At 55.3% G+C, this 17,599-nt stretch overlaps 7 protein-coding genes across 7 annotated transcripts; 4 read left to right on the top strand and 3 right to left on the bottom strand.

The window, feature by feature from the left end:
• Position 1: 1 nt before the first annotated feature.
• UV8b_04605 (uncharacterized protein) lies at positions 2-919 on the top strand (the record flags this gene model as incomplete). The annotated part of the gene is made up of 2 exons (XM_043142103.1): positions 2-238; positions 386-919. The coding sequence occupies 2 exons, from the start codon at positions 2-4 to the stop codon at positions 917-919; spliced, it is 771 nt and encodes a 256-aa protein (XP_042998037.1).
• Positions 920-1,388: 469 nt separating this feature from the next.
• Positions 1,389-6,951, bottom strand: UV8b_04604 (uncharacterized protein; the record flags this gene model as incomplete). Its single annotated transcript, XM_043142102.1, has 2 exons — positions 1,389-1,395; positions 1,454-6,951. 2 exons carry the CDS (start codon positions 6,949-6,951, stop codon positions 1,389-1,391), a joined length of 5,505 nt encoding a protein of 1,834 aa, XP_042998036.1.
• Positions 6,952-8,207: 1,256 nt separating this feature from the next.
• Positions 8,208-9,623, top strand: UV8b_04603 (uncharacterized protein; the record flags this gene model as incomplete). Its single annotated transcript, XM_043142101.1, has 2 exons — positions 8,208-8,439; positions 8,509-9,623. The coding sequence occupies 2 exons, from the start codon at positions 8,208-8,210 to the stop codon at positions 9,621-9,623; spliced, it is 1,347 nt and encodes a 448-aa protein (XP_042998035.1).
• Positions 9,624-10,046: 423 nt separating this feature from the next.
• Positions 10,047-11,624, top strand: UV8b_04602 (uncharacterized protein; the record flags this gene model as incomplete). The annotated part of the gene is made up of 6 exons (XM_043142100.1): positions 10,047-10,091; positions 10,290-10,412; positions 10,585-10,615; positions 10,787-11,289; positions 11,406-11,525; positions 11,595-11,624. The coding sequence occupies 6 exons, from the start codon at positions 10,047-10,049 to the stop codon at positions 11,622-11,624; spliced, it is 852 nt and encodes a 283-aa protein (XP_042998034.1).
• A 623-nt stretch (positions 11,625-12,247) lies between these two features.
• Positions 12,248-13,128, bottom strand: UV8b_04601 (uncharacterized protein; the record flags this gene model as incomplete). The annotated part of the gene is made up of 2 exons (XM_043142099.1): positions 12,248-12,809; positions 12,923-13,128. The coding sequence occupies 2 exons, from the start codon at positions 13,126-13,128 to the stop codon at positions 12,248-12,250; spliced, it is 768 nt and encodes a 255-aa protein (XP_042998033.1).
• Positions 13,129-13,981: 853 nt separating this feature from the next.
• Positions 13,982-15,782, bottom strand: UV8b_04600 (uncharacterized protein; the record flags this gene model as incomplete). Its single annotated transcript, XM_043142098.1, has 2 exons — positions 13,982-14,119; positions 14,187-15,782. The coding sequence occupies 2 exons, from the start codon at positions 15,780-15,782 to the stop codon at positions 13,982-13,984; spliced, it is 1,734 nt and encodes a 577-aa protein (XP_042998032.1).
• Positions 15,783-16,760: 978 nt separating this feature from the next.
• UV8b_04599 (uncharacterized protein) lies at positions 16,761-17,531 on the top strand (the record flags this gene model as incomplete). The annotated part of the gene is made up of 3 exons (XM_043142097.1): positions 16,761-16,813; positions 16,885-17,091; positions 17,249-17,531. The coding sequence occupies 3 exons, from the start codon at positions 16,761-16,763 to the stop codon at positions 17,529-17,531; spliced, it is 543 nt and encodes a 180-aa protein (XP_042998031.1).
• Positions 17,532-17,599: the final 68 nt, after the last annotated feature.

The raw sequence follows: 17,599 nt of genomic DNA, 5'->3' as shown, positions 1-17,599 counted from the left end.
AATGCCTCCCACGCGGTGTCTAGAGCCCCCCGTCCGGGCCCTCGCCCTGAGGAACCCTCTGTACGCGCAAGCCCGTCGCTCACTATCCACAAAACCAAGCCCATCATCATCATCATCATCATCATCATCATCATCGCAAGCCTCTTCCTCCAAGACGTCCCCTCACAGCACCACCAATGGCGGCGCCAAACAGCGAAAGCCGTTGACGCAGGAACAACGAGACTTTCTCTCCTCTGCCGTGAGTGGCTTTTCCCCCAAGCATGCAACCGAAGAGAGAATTCTCCTCTTCTTTTATTTTCTTTTATTTTCTTTTCTTTTCTCTTCTCTTCTCTTCTCTTTCATCGCCTCTTCCTTCTTCTTCAAACGACTAATCACCCAGTCTCAGCTTCGCGTCAACCAAGCCGGCGAGCTCGCAGCCACCCTCATATACAAAGCCCAAACCCCCCCGATTGTGAAAAGACACCCGCACCTCCGAACCCTCATGGCCCACATGTACGAGCAGGAAGCCGGCCACCTCGGAACCTTCAACCATCTCATTCGCAAGCACCGCGTCCGCCCGACTGCTCTCTACCCCCTTTGGTCTGTCCTCGCCACGGGCTTGGGCTGGTCCACGGCCCTCATGGGTCGCGAGGCTGCCATGGCTTGCACGGAAGCAGTGGAAACGGAAATAGGGGAGCATTACAACAATCAGATTCGTGACATGCTGGCCATGATGTCTCAATGGCAGGAGGAGGGGTACCAAGTAAGTGACGAGATTCGCGATTTGGTCAACACGTTGAGGAGGATACGGGACGAGGAGCTGGAGCATCTGGATCATGCCGTGGACAACGATGCCAAGAAGGCAGAACCGCACTGGTTGTTGACGGGCGTGATTAGGGCTGGCTGCAGAGGTGCTATTTGGGTCAGCGAGCGAGTCTGATCCTGCTGCCCAGACAGACGGCCGCCTATCCATCAGCACCTGTTCCTGTTCGTTCTTTCAACATGATGTATTAATAAGTGTGTCCTTGGAACAAATGGTGCAGCTACTACAAGAAAACTATGTATAACGCATCATACGAACCTCGGTTACGCCGTGCTGTTGTCGCGCTACAAGTCAAAGCGAGAAACAATGACCCAAAAAAAGGGATGCATGCCAAGTCTATGGTTCCCGTATGATGGTGCGGCATGCCTCTTGCCAATACTTACTTTCACATATGAAACCTCTTCGCATTGCAAAGGATTTGGACTTTTCCTTGTTCTCTCTTTCTCTCTCTTTCTCTCTTTCTCTTCCTTTCCTTTCCTTTTTTTTTCTTTGGTAATTATATATTCATTTTTACTGCTGTTCATTACTGCTCGCCTCGCATTTATATGCTCTCCCTAAAGGAACCAGATTTTGTCCAACACTTGGGCTAGTTGCTGTAAAACTGTCAATCCTTGATCTGAGAAACTCCGCTGCATGGAAGAAAACACTTACTAGATTGATAACGGAGCGACTCCATCCACTTGATAGCCCCAGTTTCCGTTCTGCTCTTCGGTGAGTAGCCAGTCGTACGGAAACTGAACCACATTGCCCTGAATCAACTTGAGTATCTCTTCGGCATCAAGTCGGGAAGGCATGTCGTCAAGAGAAAAGCCGCGGCGGCTTCCTTTCGTGGTGGCTCGACGGCGACGTTTAACAGAGCCGGATTGGGCTTGCGGGGGAATACTTGTCGTGTCTCGCGACGGAGGCTTGTCTAGCGTGGAAAAGGTCGCCTTACGATCTGCGTTCCTGCTATTCTGCGGCTCAAGGGGCCTCGACCGAGTTTCCTCAATGATAGATAGGCCTCCATCTCCCAATTTCACCTCAGTGGGCGGGGGATCTGCAAGCTTTACGTCTTGACGAGGAAGGGGGCCATTTGGAGACCCCAATGATGGCGGGTTGGCCTCCTCTGATTTTTCGTCCAGGAAAGCGTCCTCCTTTGCAGACGCTGTCGCGTCGAGTTTGTTCAGATCCAGCTCAGGGATCGCCAATTTCTCCGTCAGCTTCTCTGTCACGGCCGAGACGATGGCCTCGGGTCCAGGTGCTCCAACACCCGCTCCTGCAGCCGTGGACTCGTGGTGGTTGTGACCGTCGGGCTTCAAGTCCACCTCATCGCCAACAGCTTTGCCTTCCATGCTGGCGCGAAATCTCACGCCGTATTCCATATAGTCCCGATACTCCTGCCAAGTTTTCACTTCAGAATCCGGCATGCAGCGGAAAACCCTGCGGTAAAGTTTCGTGTTATTCATGGCTACTCGATTCCACGTATCATCAATGAAGGTTGTCAGCAGTGGATCGCGCATACAGTCCTTCGTGATATCTGCCAATCTAATATCTGCGGTCATGGGGTAAAAAGCTCCGCTCTTAGGGCAACCACTTGTTGGGTCGACGGGTGCAGGAGGGCCACCGATATCAGTATCGTCGGCAGCCGGGAGAGGAGGTAGTTGAGCAGGTCGGAGAAGGCCAAGCTCCTCCGTTGTGCGCCGATTCATTGGAGGCATGGGTGGGAGTGCCGCAATGCTGGCTTCACTTGCCTCCAGATGGCGATTGTCCGAAGCTGGAGCCGTTTGATGGGGCGGCTTCGGCTTGGCGATGGTTCCCTTGCCTTCAGGGTCAACATCATGTACCAGGACTTCGCGACCACCGACAACAACCGAGTCTCGGCCCTCGTCAAGGCCTGACTGCTCTGCAGCCTTCCACTGATCCGGGCCGTATCCCGATACGTCCAGTTCGTGCTTGTGCTTCTGTTCCGGGCTCATGACACCGGTAGACTTCTTACCTTTACCAAGTTTTGCGTCGGAGCTGGATGAAAGTGAAGAAGAGGGCAACGATGCGCCATCATTAATGGCTCTCGCCTTTGCCATGTCAAGGTCGTGGTTAAAGCTTGGAGCACGCTGGTGCATATAGCTTTCCCTGCGTCCTGAACTCGGACCAACTCCTGGCGTCGCATTGTCCTCTCGATAGATATCCTCCATCTTCTGATCAAAAGCTTCCTGGTCCATGTCGTGTTGACGTTCTTGTTCCAGAATGTCATCCACGTCAAGTCCCAGGTGTTCACGCATGAGACGCAGACGCAGAGTATGTGCAAAACGACCGACTTGGTAGGGCTTCCCGGCCATGGTGGACGATATCATGTCCGTGTCTCGCACCAGGGCGGCGCATTCGGAATCGCGCGATCCCAGCATGGAGCGCTCGTTGATGTTGGCGGAGCCTATCAAAGCAACCCGATCGTCAACGATTATGGCCTTGGCGTGGATGTACAGCTGTTCCGTGACCAAAGCATCATTGCTCATGACGCCCCATTGACGCAAGCAGTAGAACCCAATGTAGTCTTCGGGTTCGATGCCAACCGCGCGAAGACGGCCGAATATGGACTGTTCACCTCGACATATGCTCTTATACTGGCACATAAGAATGAGTCTCACGCTGGTCCCTTCTTGTTCGTCTACAGTGTTTTGAAAACCGGGCATGAGCGGAATCATGATCACGCAGCGCCATTCTTCGCCGTTTTCGTGCGCACGAATGATGCGTTCCACCAATGCATCTCCGATACGATTCACAATCTTGGTATTGTACGCCTCTGTGCTCGATATGAAGAACTGGTTCTCCATGTACACAAAATGGTCTGAGTCTTCAATCATTTTAATATAGGCGTTTTGGATGCTGTGCTCCGTCTCTTCAATACCGAGTGACCAAGTGCTTGCTGAGCGAAGCATCTGGACTTCGCATGTCCCTGTCAAGCCTAGGGCCTCCAACTCGTCCAATTTAGCGTCCGGAGGTGGCAGCAAGAACGGGAGCGGCCGGGTCGGCTTGCGTCCTCGACGCAGGTAATTCCATCGCTGAACAAAGTGGCGTGTGAGATCTCGTGCTGGTTGCCCGACCACCTGCATCGCCACATCGTGCCAAGGCATTCGTGGTACTTTGCTACGGTCGTACATCTCTTCGTATGGCTCGTTCAGTCTGAAGAAGTCCTGCACTCGAGGGTTGGAGTAATCTTTACCGGGGAACAGCTGGCAGTGTTCTGCATCCTTTGGCTGCTCCGTTGTCTCGAACCCCGTGGGTTTATCGTCGACAATGGGATGCTGAGGACAATCCCATCTGCCGAAGCACAGATCAACACCACCGAGGAAGGCTACATCGTGGTCCACGACGCATATCTTCTCGTGATGGGCAAAGAAAAACTGGTTCTTCTTGAATTGATTGGGTGATCGTTGTACGAAGACGTTTGGATGAAGGTTTAGCAAGGAAAACTTGGTGTACTCAGAGTCGATGGGAACAGCTGCTTCGACATTCCGGTAGATAATAACAAAGATCTTGACTCCCTCCCTCGCCTTTTTCTGCAGAAGCCTGTCCAGCCGCCATTTTTGGCTGATGGCTGCAGGTCGTCTCATGTATAGCTCAGGACTCAACCACCAGTCATGGATGTAAATGACGTCCCGAGCCATGTTAATTGCTCGAGAGACGTTCCACATGTAGTCACGGCCATCCACGAGCCACTGTGCGAAAACTCCTGTTCTGACTGGCGCAAAGCTGTCGAATCGTTTCTTTGCGTACCACGACGTTTGCTTCAGCATTTCGTTGATGGAATCTTCGAATTGCTTCATCACGGACTGATACCTCGAAAACAAGCGCACCTTGCGTTCTGAAGTGCGCAAAGTCAGAGTATGATGTTTGCTTGGTGGCGGTTCCAAAGTGAGGTCTACCTCTTTTTTCTTATCCTTGGAGCCGATTTGCACAAGCGGATTCTTTTTTGAAATGAGGCTGAATTTGGAGTCGACGAGATAAACGTCGTAGATGTTCATGTTTTCCGGAGACTCTACGCAGACAATGTAGCTCTGGCGAACCAAAAACCACTTGCGACTGTGGCGAGCAATGACTTTGGCCGGCGTCAGGACCCTGCGGAAATCGAGGCCCTTTGAAGACTGGATATGCAAATACCCCTCTTTGCCGTGATAGCTCCCTTCTGCCGCAAGACGAACACCAAGAGCCGAAAGTTCCAAGAATCGGCAGAGACGGTTACTATCCGCCCGGAACATAAGCCACCTTATCATTTCTGACAAGTACTTTTCCAGAATGCGCCGTTGCTTCTCTATATAGCGTTGCCTCCGAGTGGCCATGTCCAGAACAGGTGTGGACGGACCCTCAGCGTTCGACATCTCTCCAGGGTCCGTGTACCCTGTCGATCGTCGCCTCATTCCCCAGAGATGAGATCTCGACTTCTTTCTGGTGGGTTGGGGTAGGCCGTCGGTTCCGCTCGCTGGGCCATCCGCAAGATCTTCACGTCCTGTCCCTTCGCCAGCAGCTTCCTCCACCCGACCACCGGGTTGATCCTCTTCCTCACTCTCAGCTTCTTTGCCGCGCGCCCGGCGCAGGTAGGGGAAGGCTGAGTACGGGAACTTGGGTTGTTTTGGTCGAGCTCCAGGATCGCGACCAAGCATATATTTTTCGTTGTTGAGAGCAAATTTGTATCTGAAATGGAGATTGTAAATGTCCTTTATGGTCCGGATCACTGTCCAGCTCATTCGGCTAGGTCCACTGCCATACTCGAGCTGAATTGTGAATACCCAATGTCGATGTTTGTCATCGTCTGGCGCCGGGGAGCTATCCTTGACTTTCAGATTTAGCTGTTCAAGCAGAACAGGGATCCTCTTATTCCCATGTTCGTCCCTTTGAATCATGCTGGCAAGCATCAACACCGCGGGGGCGCCAGCCCTAAGCTCGGCCATCAACTCTGCTGATTTGAAATAGTCAAACCGGTCTTCTTTCTTCTGCCGCAGCAACTTCAGTGTACTTTTCACCTGTCTCCATTTTTGGTGGCCGAAATTAGACGCTCGTTCCGAGTTGAAAAACGGTCGGCGTGGTGCCATAGCATCACCATCAGAGACGCCACCGCCACCAAAAACTGTGAGGCGCCTCGAATGGCCAGCACGGCGGCCTACAACAGCAGAGCTCTCCAGTTCATTGAGGTCTTCACCATGGGATTGCGTCGTTGTTCCTACGAAGGAATGACCCCGGAGGAAGGTGCGGCGTTTCAGGGCTTCACGCGTATCTCCGTCCGATTGTATGTGATCTGTGTTGGCAGGTATAGAAGTATCCGGCATACTTGCCCGTCGTCTGAGCAGTCGATTATATGCGCCCCACGGTTCTGAATCACTGATAAACCGACTTGGAGTCGGCGTGAATGAGGATTGACCTTTCTTAAAGCGCTTCATCCTCCGCTTCTTTTTCTTGGATGAATTGGTCCCCGGTACGGCTGATTCATCTGCCGTCTCCTCAATGTCTGCATCAGCATCTGCATCGGATTGCTCTTCCGTGAGGGTGTCTGGCAGTCGACTACCGAAACGGGCAGTGGTAGGCGAAGTTGATGTTGACTGTAAGCCGTTTTCGCCGGCCGGAATTGACGGCAATTTGGTATTTGGGGGAGCTGGCGTGACCGCCAAGGCTTTTATCTTGGCCATGAAGGATGTATTTTTATGCTTTCCTGGAGTTTCTGGTCCGTCCCATGACCCATGTCGGCCATGACTTCCTGATGCAGGAGGAGCTAGGATCTGAGGGTCTTGCCTTGCAAATTGCACACTTCTTGCGGGCAGTGTTAGACCCCGCCGCTGGTCACTCGGTGAGACGGCGTCATTTTCCTTGCGTGCTTGTGTCTTGTCGGAAACAGGACGGGTCTGTTGCTCGAATTCATCCTCATCCCTGGTTATTCCGTTAGGATCGGGAGCTGGGCAAACGTTCTGGTGTTTTTCTCCATAATTCCAATAGTCTTGAGCTTCTAGAGTATTTCTTCGGCCGTGACATTCTTCTTCAGTCTCAAAGGGCTGGGAATCTGGCAGCAATGTGGCTTTGATCGGCGATGAAAACGGGGGGGCACATTCAGCGCTCGCAGGAGTTGCATTCCGGGGGGAATGGCTGAGCGGAGACACTGACTCCTCCTCCAGATGATTGGATGCCATCGGCTTGTGAAGTGCTGTGCTTTATACTATGAGCAATTGATCACGATGAATCACACCAAAGGGGCGCGGGCTGTAGGTGGGGTGATATTAGATGCGTCGAATTATATGATGTCGACGAGGCATGCTGGTACGCGAAGACGTCTTGGAGCAGTCCTCGTATCTTCTGGGGAGGGGGGCGGGAAGAGAGAGAAAAGAAGGAAAGGAGACTCTCCGAAGCCCGAAATACACACAAAGGCACCGAGATGCGTGTGGTGTAGTTGTCGAGGGCTTCGGGGACCCCGGGGTCTCATGCGTATCCCCAGCGGGACAATTGATTTCTCGTCGCAAACGAATCGAAGTCGCAAGTAACAGACTATTCGAGCAACGCTTGTCGATGGTGCGAGAGATTAGCCGATCAAAGGCTCGTCCCCGTGAAATGGAGAAAGGATGAAGCTTGTCTCTGCGTCGAGCACGTCGTAGGTCACGGAGCCTTGACCCAGTGACCCTGAACTGCGGGCTCAAGTACCGGGTACCTCGCGCACATGGCTGGGTTGTGTATGGAGTTAAAAGGGAGGGTACCTGGCATTGGGCAGCGTCCAAAACGAGCTAGCCCGTGGACTTGTCCGTACAGTTCCGTTTTGACAGCTGCAACCCTATTCCAGCTTGGGCAGCAAAGCCGACTGAAAATATTGACGACCGTTGATGACAGTTCGGAGGTATCGTAGGCATTCGTCTTCGTCCACACGAATACATCGCGTCTCTTGAGGCAGGCCAATTTTCTCGACCAGAATGCCAGACCAGCGACCGGAGGACTTGCACAGGAAACCCCGTACAAGATGCACAAGCCGTACCTTGCTCCTAGTACGGAGTACTAGCCGCCAACAGGGAAAGCGGAGGGAGCCTCGCGGGTGACTATTCGTCCGCCTGAGCTGCTATAATATAATTTAAATGAATCAAGGCGGAGCGAGGACTTGCAGTCTGGTAATAGTCGGCTGCGCTACTGGTCAATGCGTGGTGCGTCAGTGGTCAGCGACAGGGGAAGCCACAGCAAGCATTCCAGGCCGTGGCAGCACTGGTCCAGCTGGTTGCTCCAGTTAACTTGGCTACATGTACTGACGTCATGACCGTTCACCATTCCTTGCAGGTGCTTGCTTGGCCCGTCCGTCGCCAACCTAAAATGCAACCTCCAAGGCTCGTGGTTAGCCCTGTTCTATCACGTCCTGCACCTTTTTTCAAATCGCCTTGCCGTTATTTTGAAGCTGCAGTCCTCATGAGACATGTCCCACCGTGCGGCGCCGCTGGCCCTGACTGTGATTGCACGAACCACGCTCATTCGCTGTCCTCCGATATCAAGCAGAAAGTACAGTGATGCTTCCGATTCAAGCAAACCAACACTCGGCCGCGGAGCGACGCAGCGAAGGGCTGACGATCGACCGTGGCACCGGGCCAGAAGCAACACCTTACCCAAATCGACCTCTCCGGATCCTACGGGAGGGGATGCCACGAAAGGTTCGTCATGCCGTATCTTACCAAGAAACGGAGCTTAGCCACGAGAAAGCCGGGCTAAAGCAGGGCCAGGTCGACTTCTTACAACCCCAACCCGGCTGCTCAAGCTTATACTGCCCATTCCATTCCACCCCGAGCAAGATCACATCAATGTTGACGATTCTGTCAGGGATAAATGGAAAGACGAGGCAGTAGAGCCTCTGGCACTCCTCATCCATCCCCACCAACCCTTGTCATATCTTGAACGACTAATCCAAGCCGAGATCCCCCCTCTCAAGGTAAATGGCGGGGACAAGTTGCCCGAGATTGTTTTCCGCGCCGAAGCGGACTATACCAACGACGACGAGGACAAAAACGACAAGCCCCAGAGCGGCAATGACGCGAACGGATCCAATGTGGCCTCATACTCGGGCCTTGGTCACGAAGGACCGAGCAGGGACAAAACACGCTGGGTGAGATGGAGCGGAAGCACCGAGATTGGCGACTTTATCAGGGACGCTGCTCGTGGCCGGGAATTTACCGTCAGCATTGAAGGTCATGGTGAGGAGTTGCGGGTCGCTGTGCCTAGCTTCAAGGATCGAACATATTACTCGCGCATGAGATTGCGGCGCATGTCTCGCGAGATTGATCAAATGGCGCGCATCAAACGAGAATGCGACGAACTTGCGCACAAGGGCGCGCATGCTTTGGCCAAGGGCGGGTTCGTGGCTTTGGCTGGCTGGTGGGGAGTCGTTTACTACGTCACGTTCCATACCGAGATGGGGTGGGACTTGGTCGAGCCAGTCACCTATCTTGCCGGGCTGTCGACCATCATGGGTGGGTATCTGTGGTTCCTGTTCATCAGTCGAGACTTGAGCTACAAAGCTGCCATGAACGTGACGGTCTCGCGACGGCAGAATGCCTTGTACCAGGAACGAGGTTTTGACCCGCAAAAATGGGAGCAAATCGTTTACGACGCCAATGAACTGCGACGAGAGATCAAAACGGCGGCGCATGAATACGGAGTGGACTGGGACGAGATGAAGGACCTCGGAGGCGAGGCGGTCAAGGAAGTGTTGGAAGAAGAGGACGAGAGTCGTCCGAACAAAGGGGAGGATGAAGTAGACAATGACGACGACGCCGATGCGGATGACGACAACAGCAAGACTAGGGGGAGGAAATCTAGACGGCAGAAGGAACACGGCTGAAGGGGGTTTGCAAGAGGAAGTTGAAAGCTTGACCGGAGCAGACTTTTGATATCACGCAGGTCATACAGCGACAGCACAAGGGAGAAAGGCCTTTTGGAGCAAGCCAGTGCTGCCGATTCATCAAAGTTCCCATCTGTTTGCTGGATTATCCAACCATGCAGACGTGAATTACGGCTGTATGGCGTATATGCGGTATATGCAAATACGGGGAGTCCAGAGGTGGGTCTGCCACGATCCAATGAATCCTTGTTCCGCTGAGCCCGACATTTTCCCTTCAAAGTTCAGCCTCTCTGAGGCCCCGAAAAACTTCCCCCCGTTTCGTCGCAACCGTGTCACATCGTCGTTCTTCTCTTTAACCGTCGCATACCATCGATTCTCTCGCGTCCCCCTTTCCCGCAGTTCTCATATCTTCCAGCCAGAAAAATGTCCGTCCCTGCCTTCTCCGATATTGCCAAGGCGGCCAACGATGTACGCGCCATCTAACCACCCCCCCCCCCCCCCCCCCCTTTCAAGCTCCGTAATTGGGCGCTTGTTGCTCGTCGGCTTCAACCGCCTTGCAGAAGCTGTACCAAGCTTTCCCGCGGACTCGGCGACGCAGCACGATACCCATGTGCGATTCCTGGGCTTGAGCTTGGTTGCTGACTTGATCCTTTTCCGCCGCCTCAGCTCCTCAACAAGGACTTCTACCACCTCTCCGCCACCACCTTTGAGTTCAAGGACACTGCTCCCAATGGCGTCGCCTTCAAGGTGACTGGCAAGTCCAGCCACGAGAAGGCTACCTCTGCTGCTGTGAGTTGACATGCTCAACCCGCCAAATTCCCCTTGCTTTGGTTTCGGGGCCGGGCCGCGTCTCGGATCCTCCCAGTCCTGTACCGTTTTCAAGGAAGGGGGCAAGATGGAAAAGCAGGTGCTTCAAAGAAACGCAGTCTATATGCTGACCATGTGCAAACGACGCGAGCAGATTGAGGGAAAATACACCGACAAGCCTTCCGGTAGTGCACCCCGTCTCAGACCACCCCGTCGTCCGGTAAAAGGACGGGGGTGTTCGTCGCCGGCTGTTTTCGTGTCGGGCGTTCTCGGCCCCGGCACCGGCTGGCCGCTCGAGTTTGCTGCTTTTTTCCTGCCCGGCTTCGCTCAGCTGCTAACGTGGTATACACGGACAGGCCTCACCTTGACCCAGTCCTGGAACACCGCAAACGCCCTCGACACCAAGATCGAGGTCAACGACACCCTCGCCAAGGGGCTCAAGCTCGAGGGTCTCTTCAGCTTCCTCCCCGCCACCGCTGGCAAGGGTGCCAAGTTCAACCTCTTCTTCAAGCAGCCCGGCTTCCACGGCCGTGCCTTTTTTGATCTCCTCCGGGGCCCCGTGGCCAACGTGGATGCCGTTGTCGGCCACGAGGGCTTCCTCGCCGGTGCTTCTGCTGGCTACGACGTGAACAAGGCTGCCCTCACCGCCTACAGCGCCGCTGTTGGTTACGCCGCGCCCCAATACACCGCTGCCGTCACCGCCACCGACAACCTCAGCGTCTTTGCTGCTTCCTACTACCACAAAGTCAACAGCCAGGTCGAGGCCGGTGCCAAGGCTACCTGGAACTCCAAGACTGGCAACACTGTCGGCCTGGAGGTAGCCAGCAAGTACCGCATCGACCCCGTCTCGTTCGCCAAGGTATGGACAAGCGGTGGTGCTTTTGTAGCCTCTGAGGCATATATCAGACGCCCGTGGCCCCCCTTCCCTTTATATGTGTATAGATTTGTTATCTGACGCAATTTGCTCCCGAACAGGTCAAGATCAACGACCGCGGCATTGCTGCCCTTGCTTACAATGTCCTCCTGCGCGAGGGCGTTACCCTGGGCCTCGGTGGCTCCTTTGACACCCAGAAGCTCGACCAGGCTACTCACAAGGTCTGTTGATTTGCGTACCGTCTAAGCCCGGTTCGACATGTTTTGGGCTAACCTTTGTTTCGTCCACAGCTCGGAGCTAGCTTCACCTTTGAGGGTTAACAAGCAGGACCGTGTTCAATCCGCTCTCCCGACTGACCGTACGACTCCCGACACGGGCTGCTAGATGGCCTCGAAGCAAGCAGAAGCCGACGTGCACGCTTCGGCTTTATGTACCGTAGTAGAAACCTGCATCTTTTTTTTTTTTTTTACTAGCAGGGGGGGGGGGGGGGGGCAAGTTTCTCTAAAAGGCCTCCTCGGTTGTGTACATGTATGAACAGTCACCCCAATCCAAAAAGTAATGAACGCTCCTGCATCCCGTAATGTGTGTCTCGAAGGCGTTGTGCAATCTGTCGCCCGCCATCATCCCCAGCTTCACGGCTCTTTTTTCCTTTGTATCCCAATGAAAAGAAGCCCATGATATTATGGTGCGTAACACCGAATGAAAATCGCCACGTCGATAGTCGCAAGCGTTGAACAAGGTATCGATCGAATGGGGTTGTTGCTGCTGCTGATGTTGATGTCGTTGCAGAGCCGGCCGCAACGGTGCATGATGCCAAGCCGCGCACGCCTTTGCCGCAACCGCGCAGACATGATGACACTCTATCCCGCCGAAATTTCCCGTCTTTCCGCACAGCGCCGAATCGCAGGCAGACAGATTAGGACCCCCCCCTTGCGCAGCGGCGTCAAGCCCGCCCGTCGTGCTTCCTCCACCTCGTCAGCTGCAAATACACCAGGGGCGCCGCAAACGTCGCGCCCAGGATGCTGGCCACGATGAAGAAGTGCCCCGCCAGCGTGGTCTGCGGCTCGAACTCGACGCCGTCGTCGCCCAGGGCCCTCCGCCTCCAGCGGCGCTCGTCCTCCCTGCGCTGCGTCCTCGCGTGGGCCGCCTCGTCAAAGTGCGGGACGCGGTGGTGGTGGTGGTCGTCGTCGTCCCTGCCGCCACCCGCCCGGGGGGCCCGACCGGCCGGCCCGTCGGGCGGCTTGCCCCCCGCCCACGCCGCGTTGCGGTAGAAGCTGGGCGGCGGGCCGCGGAACGAGCCCCGCCGCCTGGACAGGCCGGACGGGGAGCGCCCGCCCGCCGGGGCGCGCGGCGCCGCGCGGACCACGATCTCGCGGTCGTAGCGGGCCCGGCGGCCGGGGTCCGAGAGCACGGCGTACGACTCGGACAGCAGGGCGAAGGTGTGCGCGGCGGCCGGGTCGCGGCTCACGTCCGGGTGGTGCGCCTTGGAAAGGGAGTAGAAGGATCTATTTTTTTTCCTCCCACACTGCGGGTTAGCGGGTCAGGCCCCCCCAAAAAAAAAGACGAAAATAAAAAATAAAGATAAGAAGAAAGAATAATCGGGGGTGTGGGAGGGAACGGGGAAGAAGCGTGCTTTTTGATTTCGCCGTGCGAGGCGTCGTGCTGGATGCCCAGCCGCTCGTAGTGGGTTTGGCCGGCGACGTCGCGGGCTGGCGTGGGCGGCGACGGGTGGAACAAGCGGGCGTGGCGGAGGGATGCCGGTGGCGTGGCTATTGGCGCTGCGTGGAGCCTTGGGATCGCGCGACGGGCAGCATGGAGTGGCATGCCTGGTGCTTCATCACGAATTGGCAAACTGGTTGTCTGGCTGGGGCAGTGGTGGTTGCCGTTGATGTTGAGCTGGTTTTGGAGACGACGTTGAAACAAGGTTGTGCGAGGTGGAGCGCACCGTGCGCGCTTGCTCAGGCTGCGGGCATTGGCACGGTGCACTGTGGGACTCGCAAGGCAAATCGGAATGTTGCTGCACCAAAGTGCTGATGCCCGTCTATCTAGAAAAAGAACAAGAGAAATAGAAAGACAAAGGGATAAAACAAGCCGCCAATGATATCTAGCTGATCAGAATATTGCTGCACCAAAATGCTAATGCCCGTCCATCTAGAAAAAGAACAAGGGAAATAGAAAGATAAAGGGACAAAATAAGCCGCCAATAATATCTAGGCTGATTAGAATGTTGCTACACCAAAATGCTGATGCCCATCTATCTAGAAGAAGAACAAGAGAAATAGAAAGACAAAGGGACAAAACAAGCCGCTAATGATATCTAGCTAACCAGAATTTTGCTGCACTAAAATGCTAATGCCCGTCCATCTAGAAAAAGAACAAGAAGAGAAATAAAAAGATAAAGGGATAAAACAAGCCGCCAATGATATCTAGCTGATCAGAATGTTGCTGCACCAAAATGCTGATGCCCGTCTATCTAGGAAAAGAACAACAAGAGAAATGGAAAGACAAAGGGACAAAACAAGCCGCCAATGATATCTAGCTGCAGGCAAGCGAGGTTCCGTCCGTCAAGTCGCTGTTGCTGCGCAAACACATGCATGCAAAAAAAGAAAAAAAGCCAACAGAAATGAAAGCCGATGCAGACAAGACCCCGACGCCGCCCCATGTGCGCGCGTGCCAGTCACGTTGGATTCAAGACCCCGGTAGGTCGCTTCAGCGGATGTGCTTCCGTGTTGAAGACCCAGTCGTCCAGGTCAATGACGCCTTCGTCTTCAAAGACAAGGTAAAAGTACTTGGTCGTCTCGGCCAGCCAAAACGTCTGGGACAAGTCAGCAAAAGCCCCCCCGCGTTCTCGGGGAGGGTGCGGAATGGCAGCGACAACTCACTTCCATTGAATCCAGCTTGGCGCTGCCGTTGCTCGTCGTGTCTCGAATAGACGCAAACGCCAAGTCTGTCTCCGTCTCCGCGACGATGGCCTGCCACATCCTCCACGCGACGTCGCGCCAGGCCCGGTCTCCTGTGACGCGCCACATGTAGAAGACGCTCTCGATCCCCTCCGGCCGGAGCATGTACCGAGCGTCGCTGACGCCGACAAAACCCTCGGGAACCCTGGCAGAGCTCCTGGCCTCGAACAAGCCCGCATTGTACGGGCACGGGGCGTCCATGTTTTCGCACCGGACCAAGACGCTGGACTCGGGCATGATGTTGGAGGCAAACGAATCGTAGCCCCAGACGCAGCCAGCCGTGAGACGAGCGGCCAGGTGGACGTAGTCGTCGCGCTCGAGCAGCTTCCCGGCGAGGGCGTACATGCCTCCGGCAAAGCACGTGAGGTGCTGCATCTGCGCGGTGGTGTCACGTTGCGGCGCAGAGGCATCCACGTTGCCACACATGAGCACGTCGCTGTCCCGGGGCGTCATGGGCTTGAAAAGCAAATGGTCTCGGCCCGCGTCCAAGGCGGTGGTGGTCATTTCCACGTAGTCCGGATCCAGGCCTCCCAGCAGAGCATGCATCTTGGGGAGGTATTCGTACTGAGAATCTGCCCCCGCGCCAAACGTGAAGAAGGAGTCGTCGATCTTGCCGTCGCGGAAGTTCATGTTCCAAGGCCACAGGCCGGGAAGCTTGGTGTGGTTCTGGTACGCGTAGTAAAACCTCTTGACTCGTTCCGTGGCATCGTAGTACTTGGAGTTTCCGGTAATCTGGCTGAGGCGGGTGAACTCGACACAGAGGGAGCCGCTGGCAGCGCCCGAGATTGTCTCGTCGCCCACCGTCTCGCCCTTTGCAGCTTTTTCGTAGCTGAGCCAGTGGGTTGGCAGGCGATTGGGGGTGTCGAAAGCCATGTACAGCGCGTCGCCCAGCTCGACGGCCTTTTGCAGGAGCACCTTTTCCTGCGAGAGGTCGTACGCCGACAGGAGCCCCCCGAGATGGCGAATCGTCACTTCAAACACATTGATGGTGTCTCCGTCATGGCTGGACCAGTTGATCTTGGCCACCTCCCTGACGGCTCGGCGGAAGTCGTCCATGAGGCCCATGATCCACAGCGAGTCCAGGGCATCGACCAGCTGTGCCGACCAGCCACAGAAGCTGCTCTTGCCCTTGCCCGAGAGCGGCATCAGCTCATCCTCTCGCCAGGCGAACGTTTTGTACGCGTCCCAGCTCTTGACGAATGCTTTTCGAACAGCCTCCTTGCGTGCGCCGGAGGCGTCGTCTTTGCCATGCGAGCCAGGCCGAGCTTGGACCCTGGGGAGAGCCTTGGGCTTGCCGGAGGGAAGAGCGACAGGGCGGTCGGGCGGGTAAAAGAGCTTGGCCTTGCTCCAGTCTACGGTGCTGGGCACGTACGGGACGTGGCCGTGCAAAGCATGGGTAGACAGGCTCCAAGGAGTTCTGGAGGGGGCAAAGCCGTGCCAGAGAATGATTGCGAGGACGATGAAAAGCCCGAGAGCCATGTAGCGCCGGACTGGCGCTTCGCAGAGATGTTTGACCATGACGGCGATGCTGTCAGGCTCAGCTTGACGCTGCCAGAGTCCAGAATCTGCCTGGCCACAGCGAGAGAAGGGCTGTCCCTGTCAGCGGAAAGGCAGCGGAAACTCGGGGGACGGCGGGAGCTCCGAATCAAGAGCAAGAAGCATGGACAGGAGGCATTCAAGAGAAAGCAAGCGCGGCAAAGCAGGCGCGTGTGACGGGCTGGGAAAGCAAGTCGGGTAAAAATATGCGGTCATGGGGCACGAGGCAAAGGTGTAGTTTTACTCGGTAGTTGGTCGGCGCCCAGTTGCAAGTCCAGTCAGTTTCCGATGCTCCGTAACCGCAGCCGGAAAGGATCCTGACATCATCTACCAGGTCAGCGAGCTGCCTGGTTCGTCTGAAGTTGCAAAAGTTGAAGGTTGGCAGTCAATGGGCTGAACACGGGGGCGGCAGAAGCCCAGGCGCCTGCATGTGGCGTTGACCTGACCAGCCTGACCTCGACCTGGGTTCTACGGAGTATGTACAGGCACTGGCATCCAGGGGTTGCCCAGCTTGTGGTTCGGCCGGACCATGCACTGTAGGTACATGTACGGGACTTTGTCCTCTTGCCCTTTTCGGTCGAGAGACTTGGCAGCTCTCCTGTTCCTTTCTTTGCCTTTTCCCCTTCTTTCCTTTCTACCTACGGAGTAGATCAATCAATACCTTCATGTTCCTTCCTTCGTTCCTTCACCTACGGAGTACATTTCAATACCTTCATGTTCCTTCCTTCCTTCGTTCCTTCACCTACGGTGTACATCAATCAATACCTTCATGTGAGGCAGAGCAGCTCCGACCCCTTGCTCCCCCCCCTCCCCCCCCAGACTTCTTCACGCCGTCTGGTGCAACCTCAAACCACCTCCCCTGGCCCTGCAGACGGGTTAACCCGGCCCCTTGCGGCATGCATGCATGCATGCATCAATTGGTTCCTGTGAAGTCCATGGCCGGTAGCAGTAGCCCCTGGCATGACCGTGGCCGTGGCCGTCTTTGCACACAATGTCTGGGCCCTTCCCAATCGGTCGGGGCATCAACATCAACCTTGTCAAAACAAGTGACTGTTTTATTTCTGCTAGGGTAATCTTCCTAAAGAACGGCGTTTGAGTTGGACACGACGAAAATCAAAAGCGCGCGCAGCAATACCACTGCCGTCCACGTGGAAGAAAAATGGGCGGCACTGTGTAAACAAACCAACGTCTGTCATCGGTGCTTTGAACACGGACTTATCCACACCTCTGCCCCTTCCCCCGAGGGATATTATCCTGGTGCTTCTCTCGTCAACGCACGCAGCTGTCGACTGTGAGCCAGCCAGGTGGTAATGATGCGCATGGTCAATAAGCTCCTCCTCCTCCTCCTCCCACTGCTCCTGCCGCTCCTCCGGCTCGTCTCCTCTGCTCCACTGATTTCTGCAGTCGTGAGCATCGCAAAACTAAACATCTGCAATGGACACCCAAAGGGCAGCTTGTTCCTGGGCCTACTATGGGGTCAAGCTTGAGCAGCCAGCCGCATCCATCTCCAGGTCAAGTGAGGAGGGGAGCGCCTTGGCCATGGCAGCAGCGACCGTTGGTAGCATCTCCAGGGAGGCATCCCCCTCCAAGCTTCTGCTCACGGAAGTGCATCAATCACCCAGTGCAATCCCCGAGCGGTTGTTCCACTTGTTTGGATTCGAATTCTCAAGCTTGCTGGCTCCCTCCAGCAGTCGGCTCTTGCATATCTTGCGCGCAAAACATACGATATGAATGGCCGCCGACTTTCTTTTTTTTTCGTTTTTGTTTCCGGGCTGCCCAAGAAAGTAGTCTCGTGGTCG

Source organism: Ustilaginoidea virens, chromosome 4 (genome assembly GCF_000687475.1).
Source record: "Ustilaginoidea virens chromosome 4, complete sequence".
In the NCBI taxonomy this organism is placed as follows: Eukaryota; Fungi; Ascomycota; class Sordariomycetes; order Hypocreales; family Clavicipitaceae; genus Ustilaginoidea; species Ustilaginoidea virens.
This window is presented reverse-complemented; position numbering and strand designations above follow the sequence as displayed.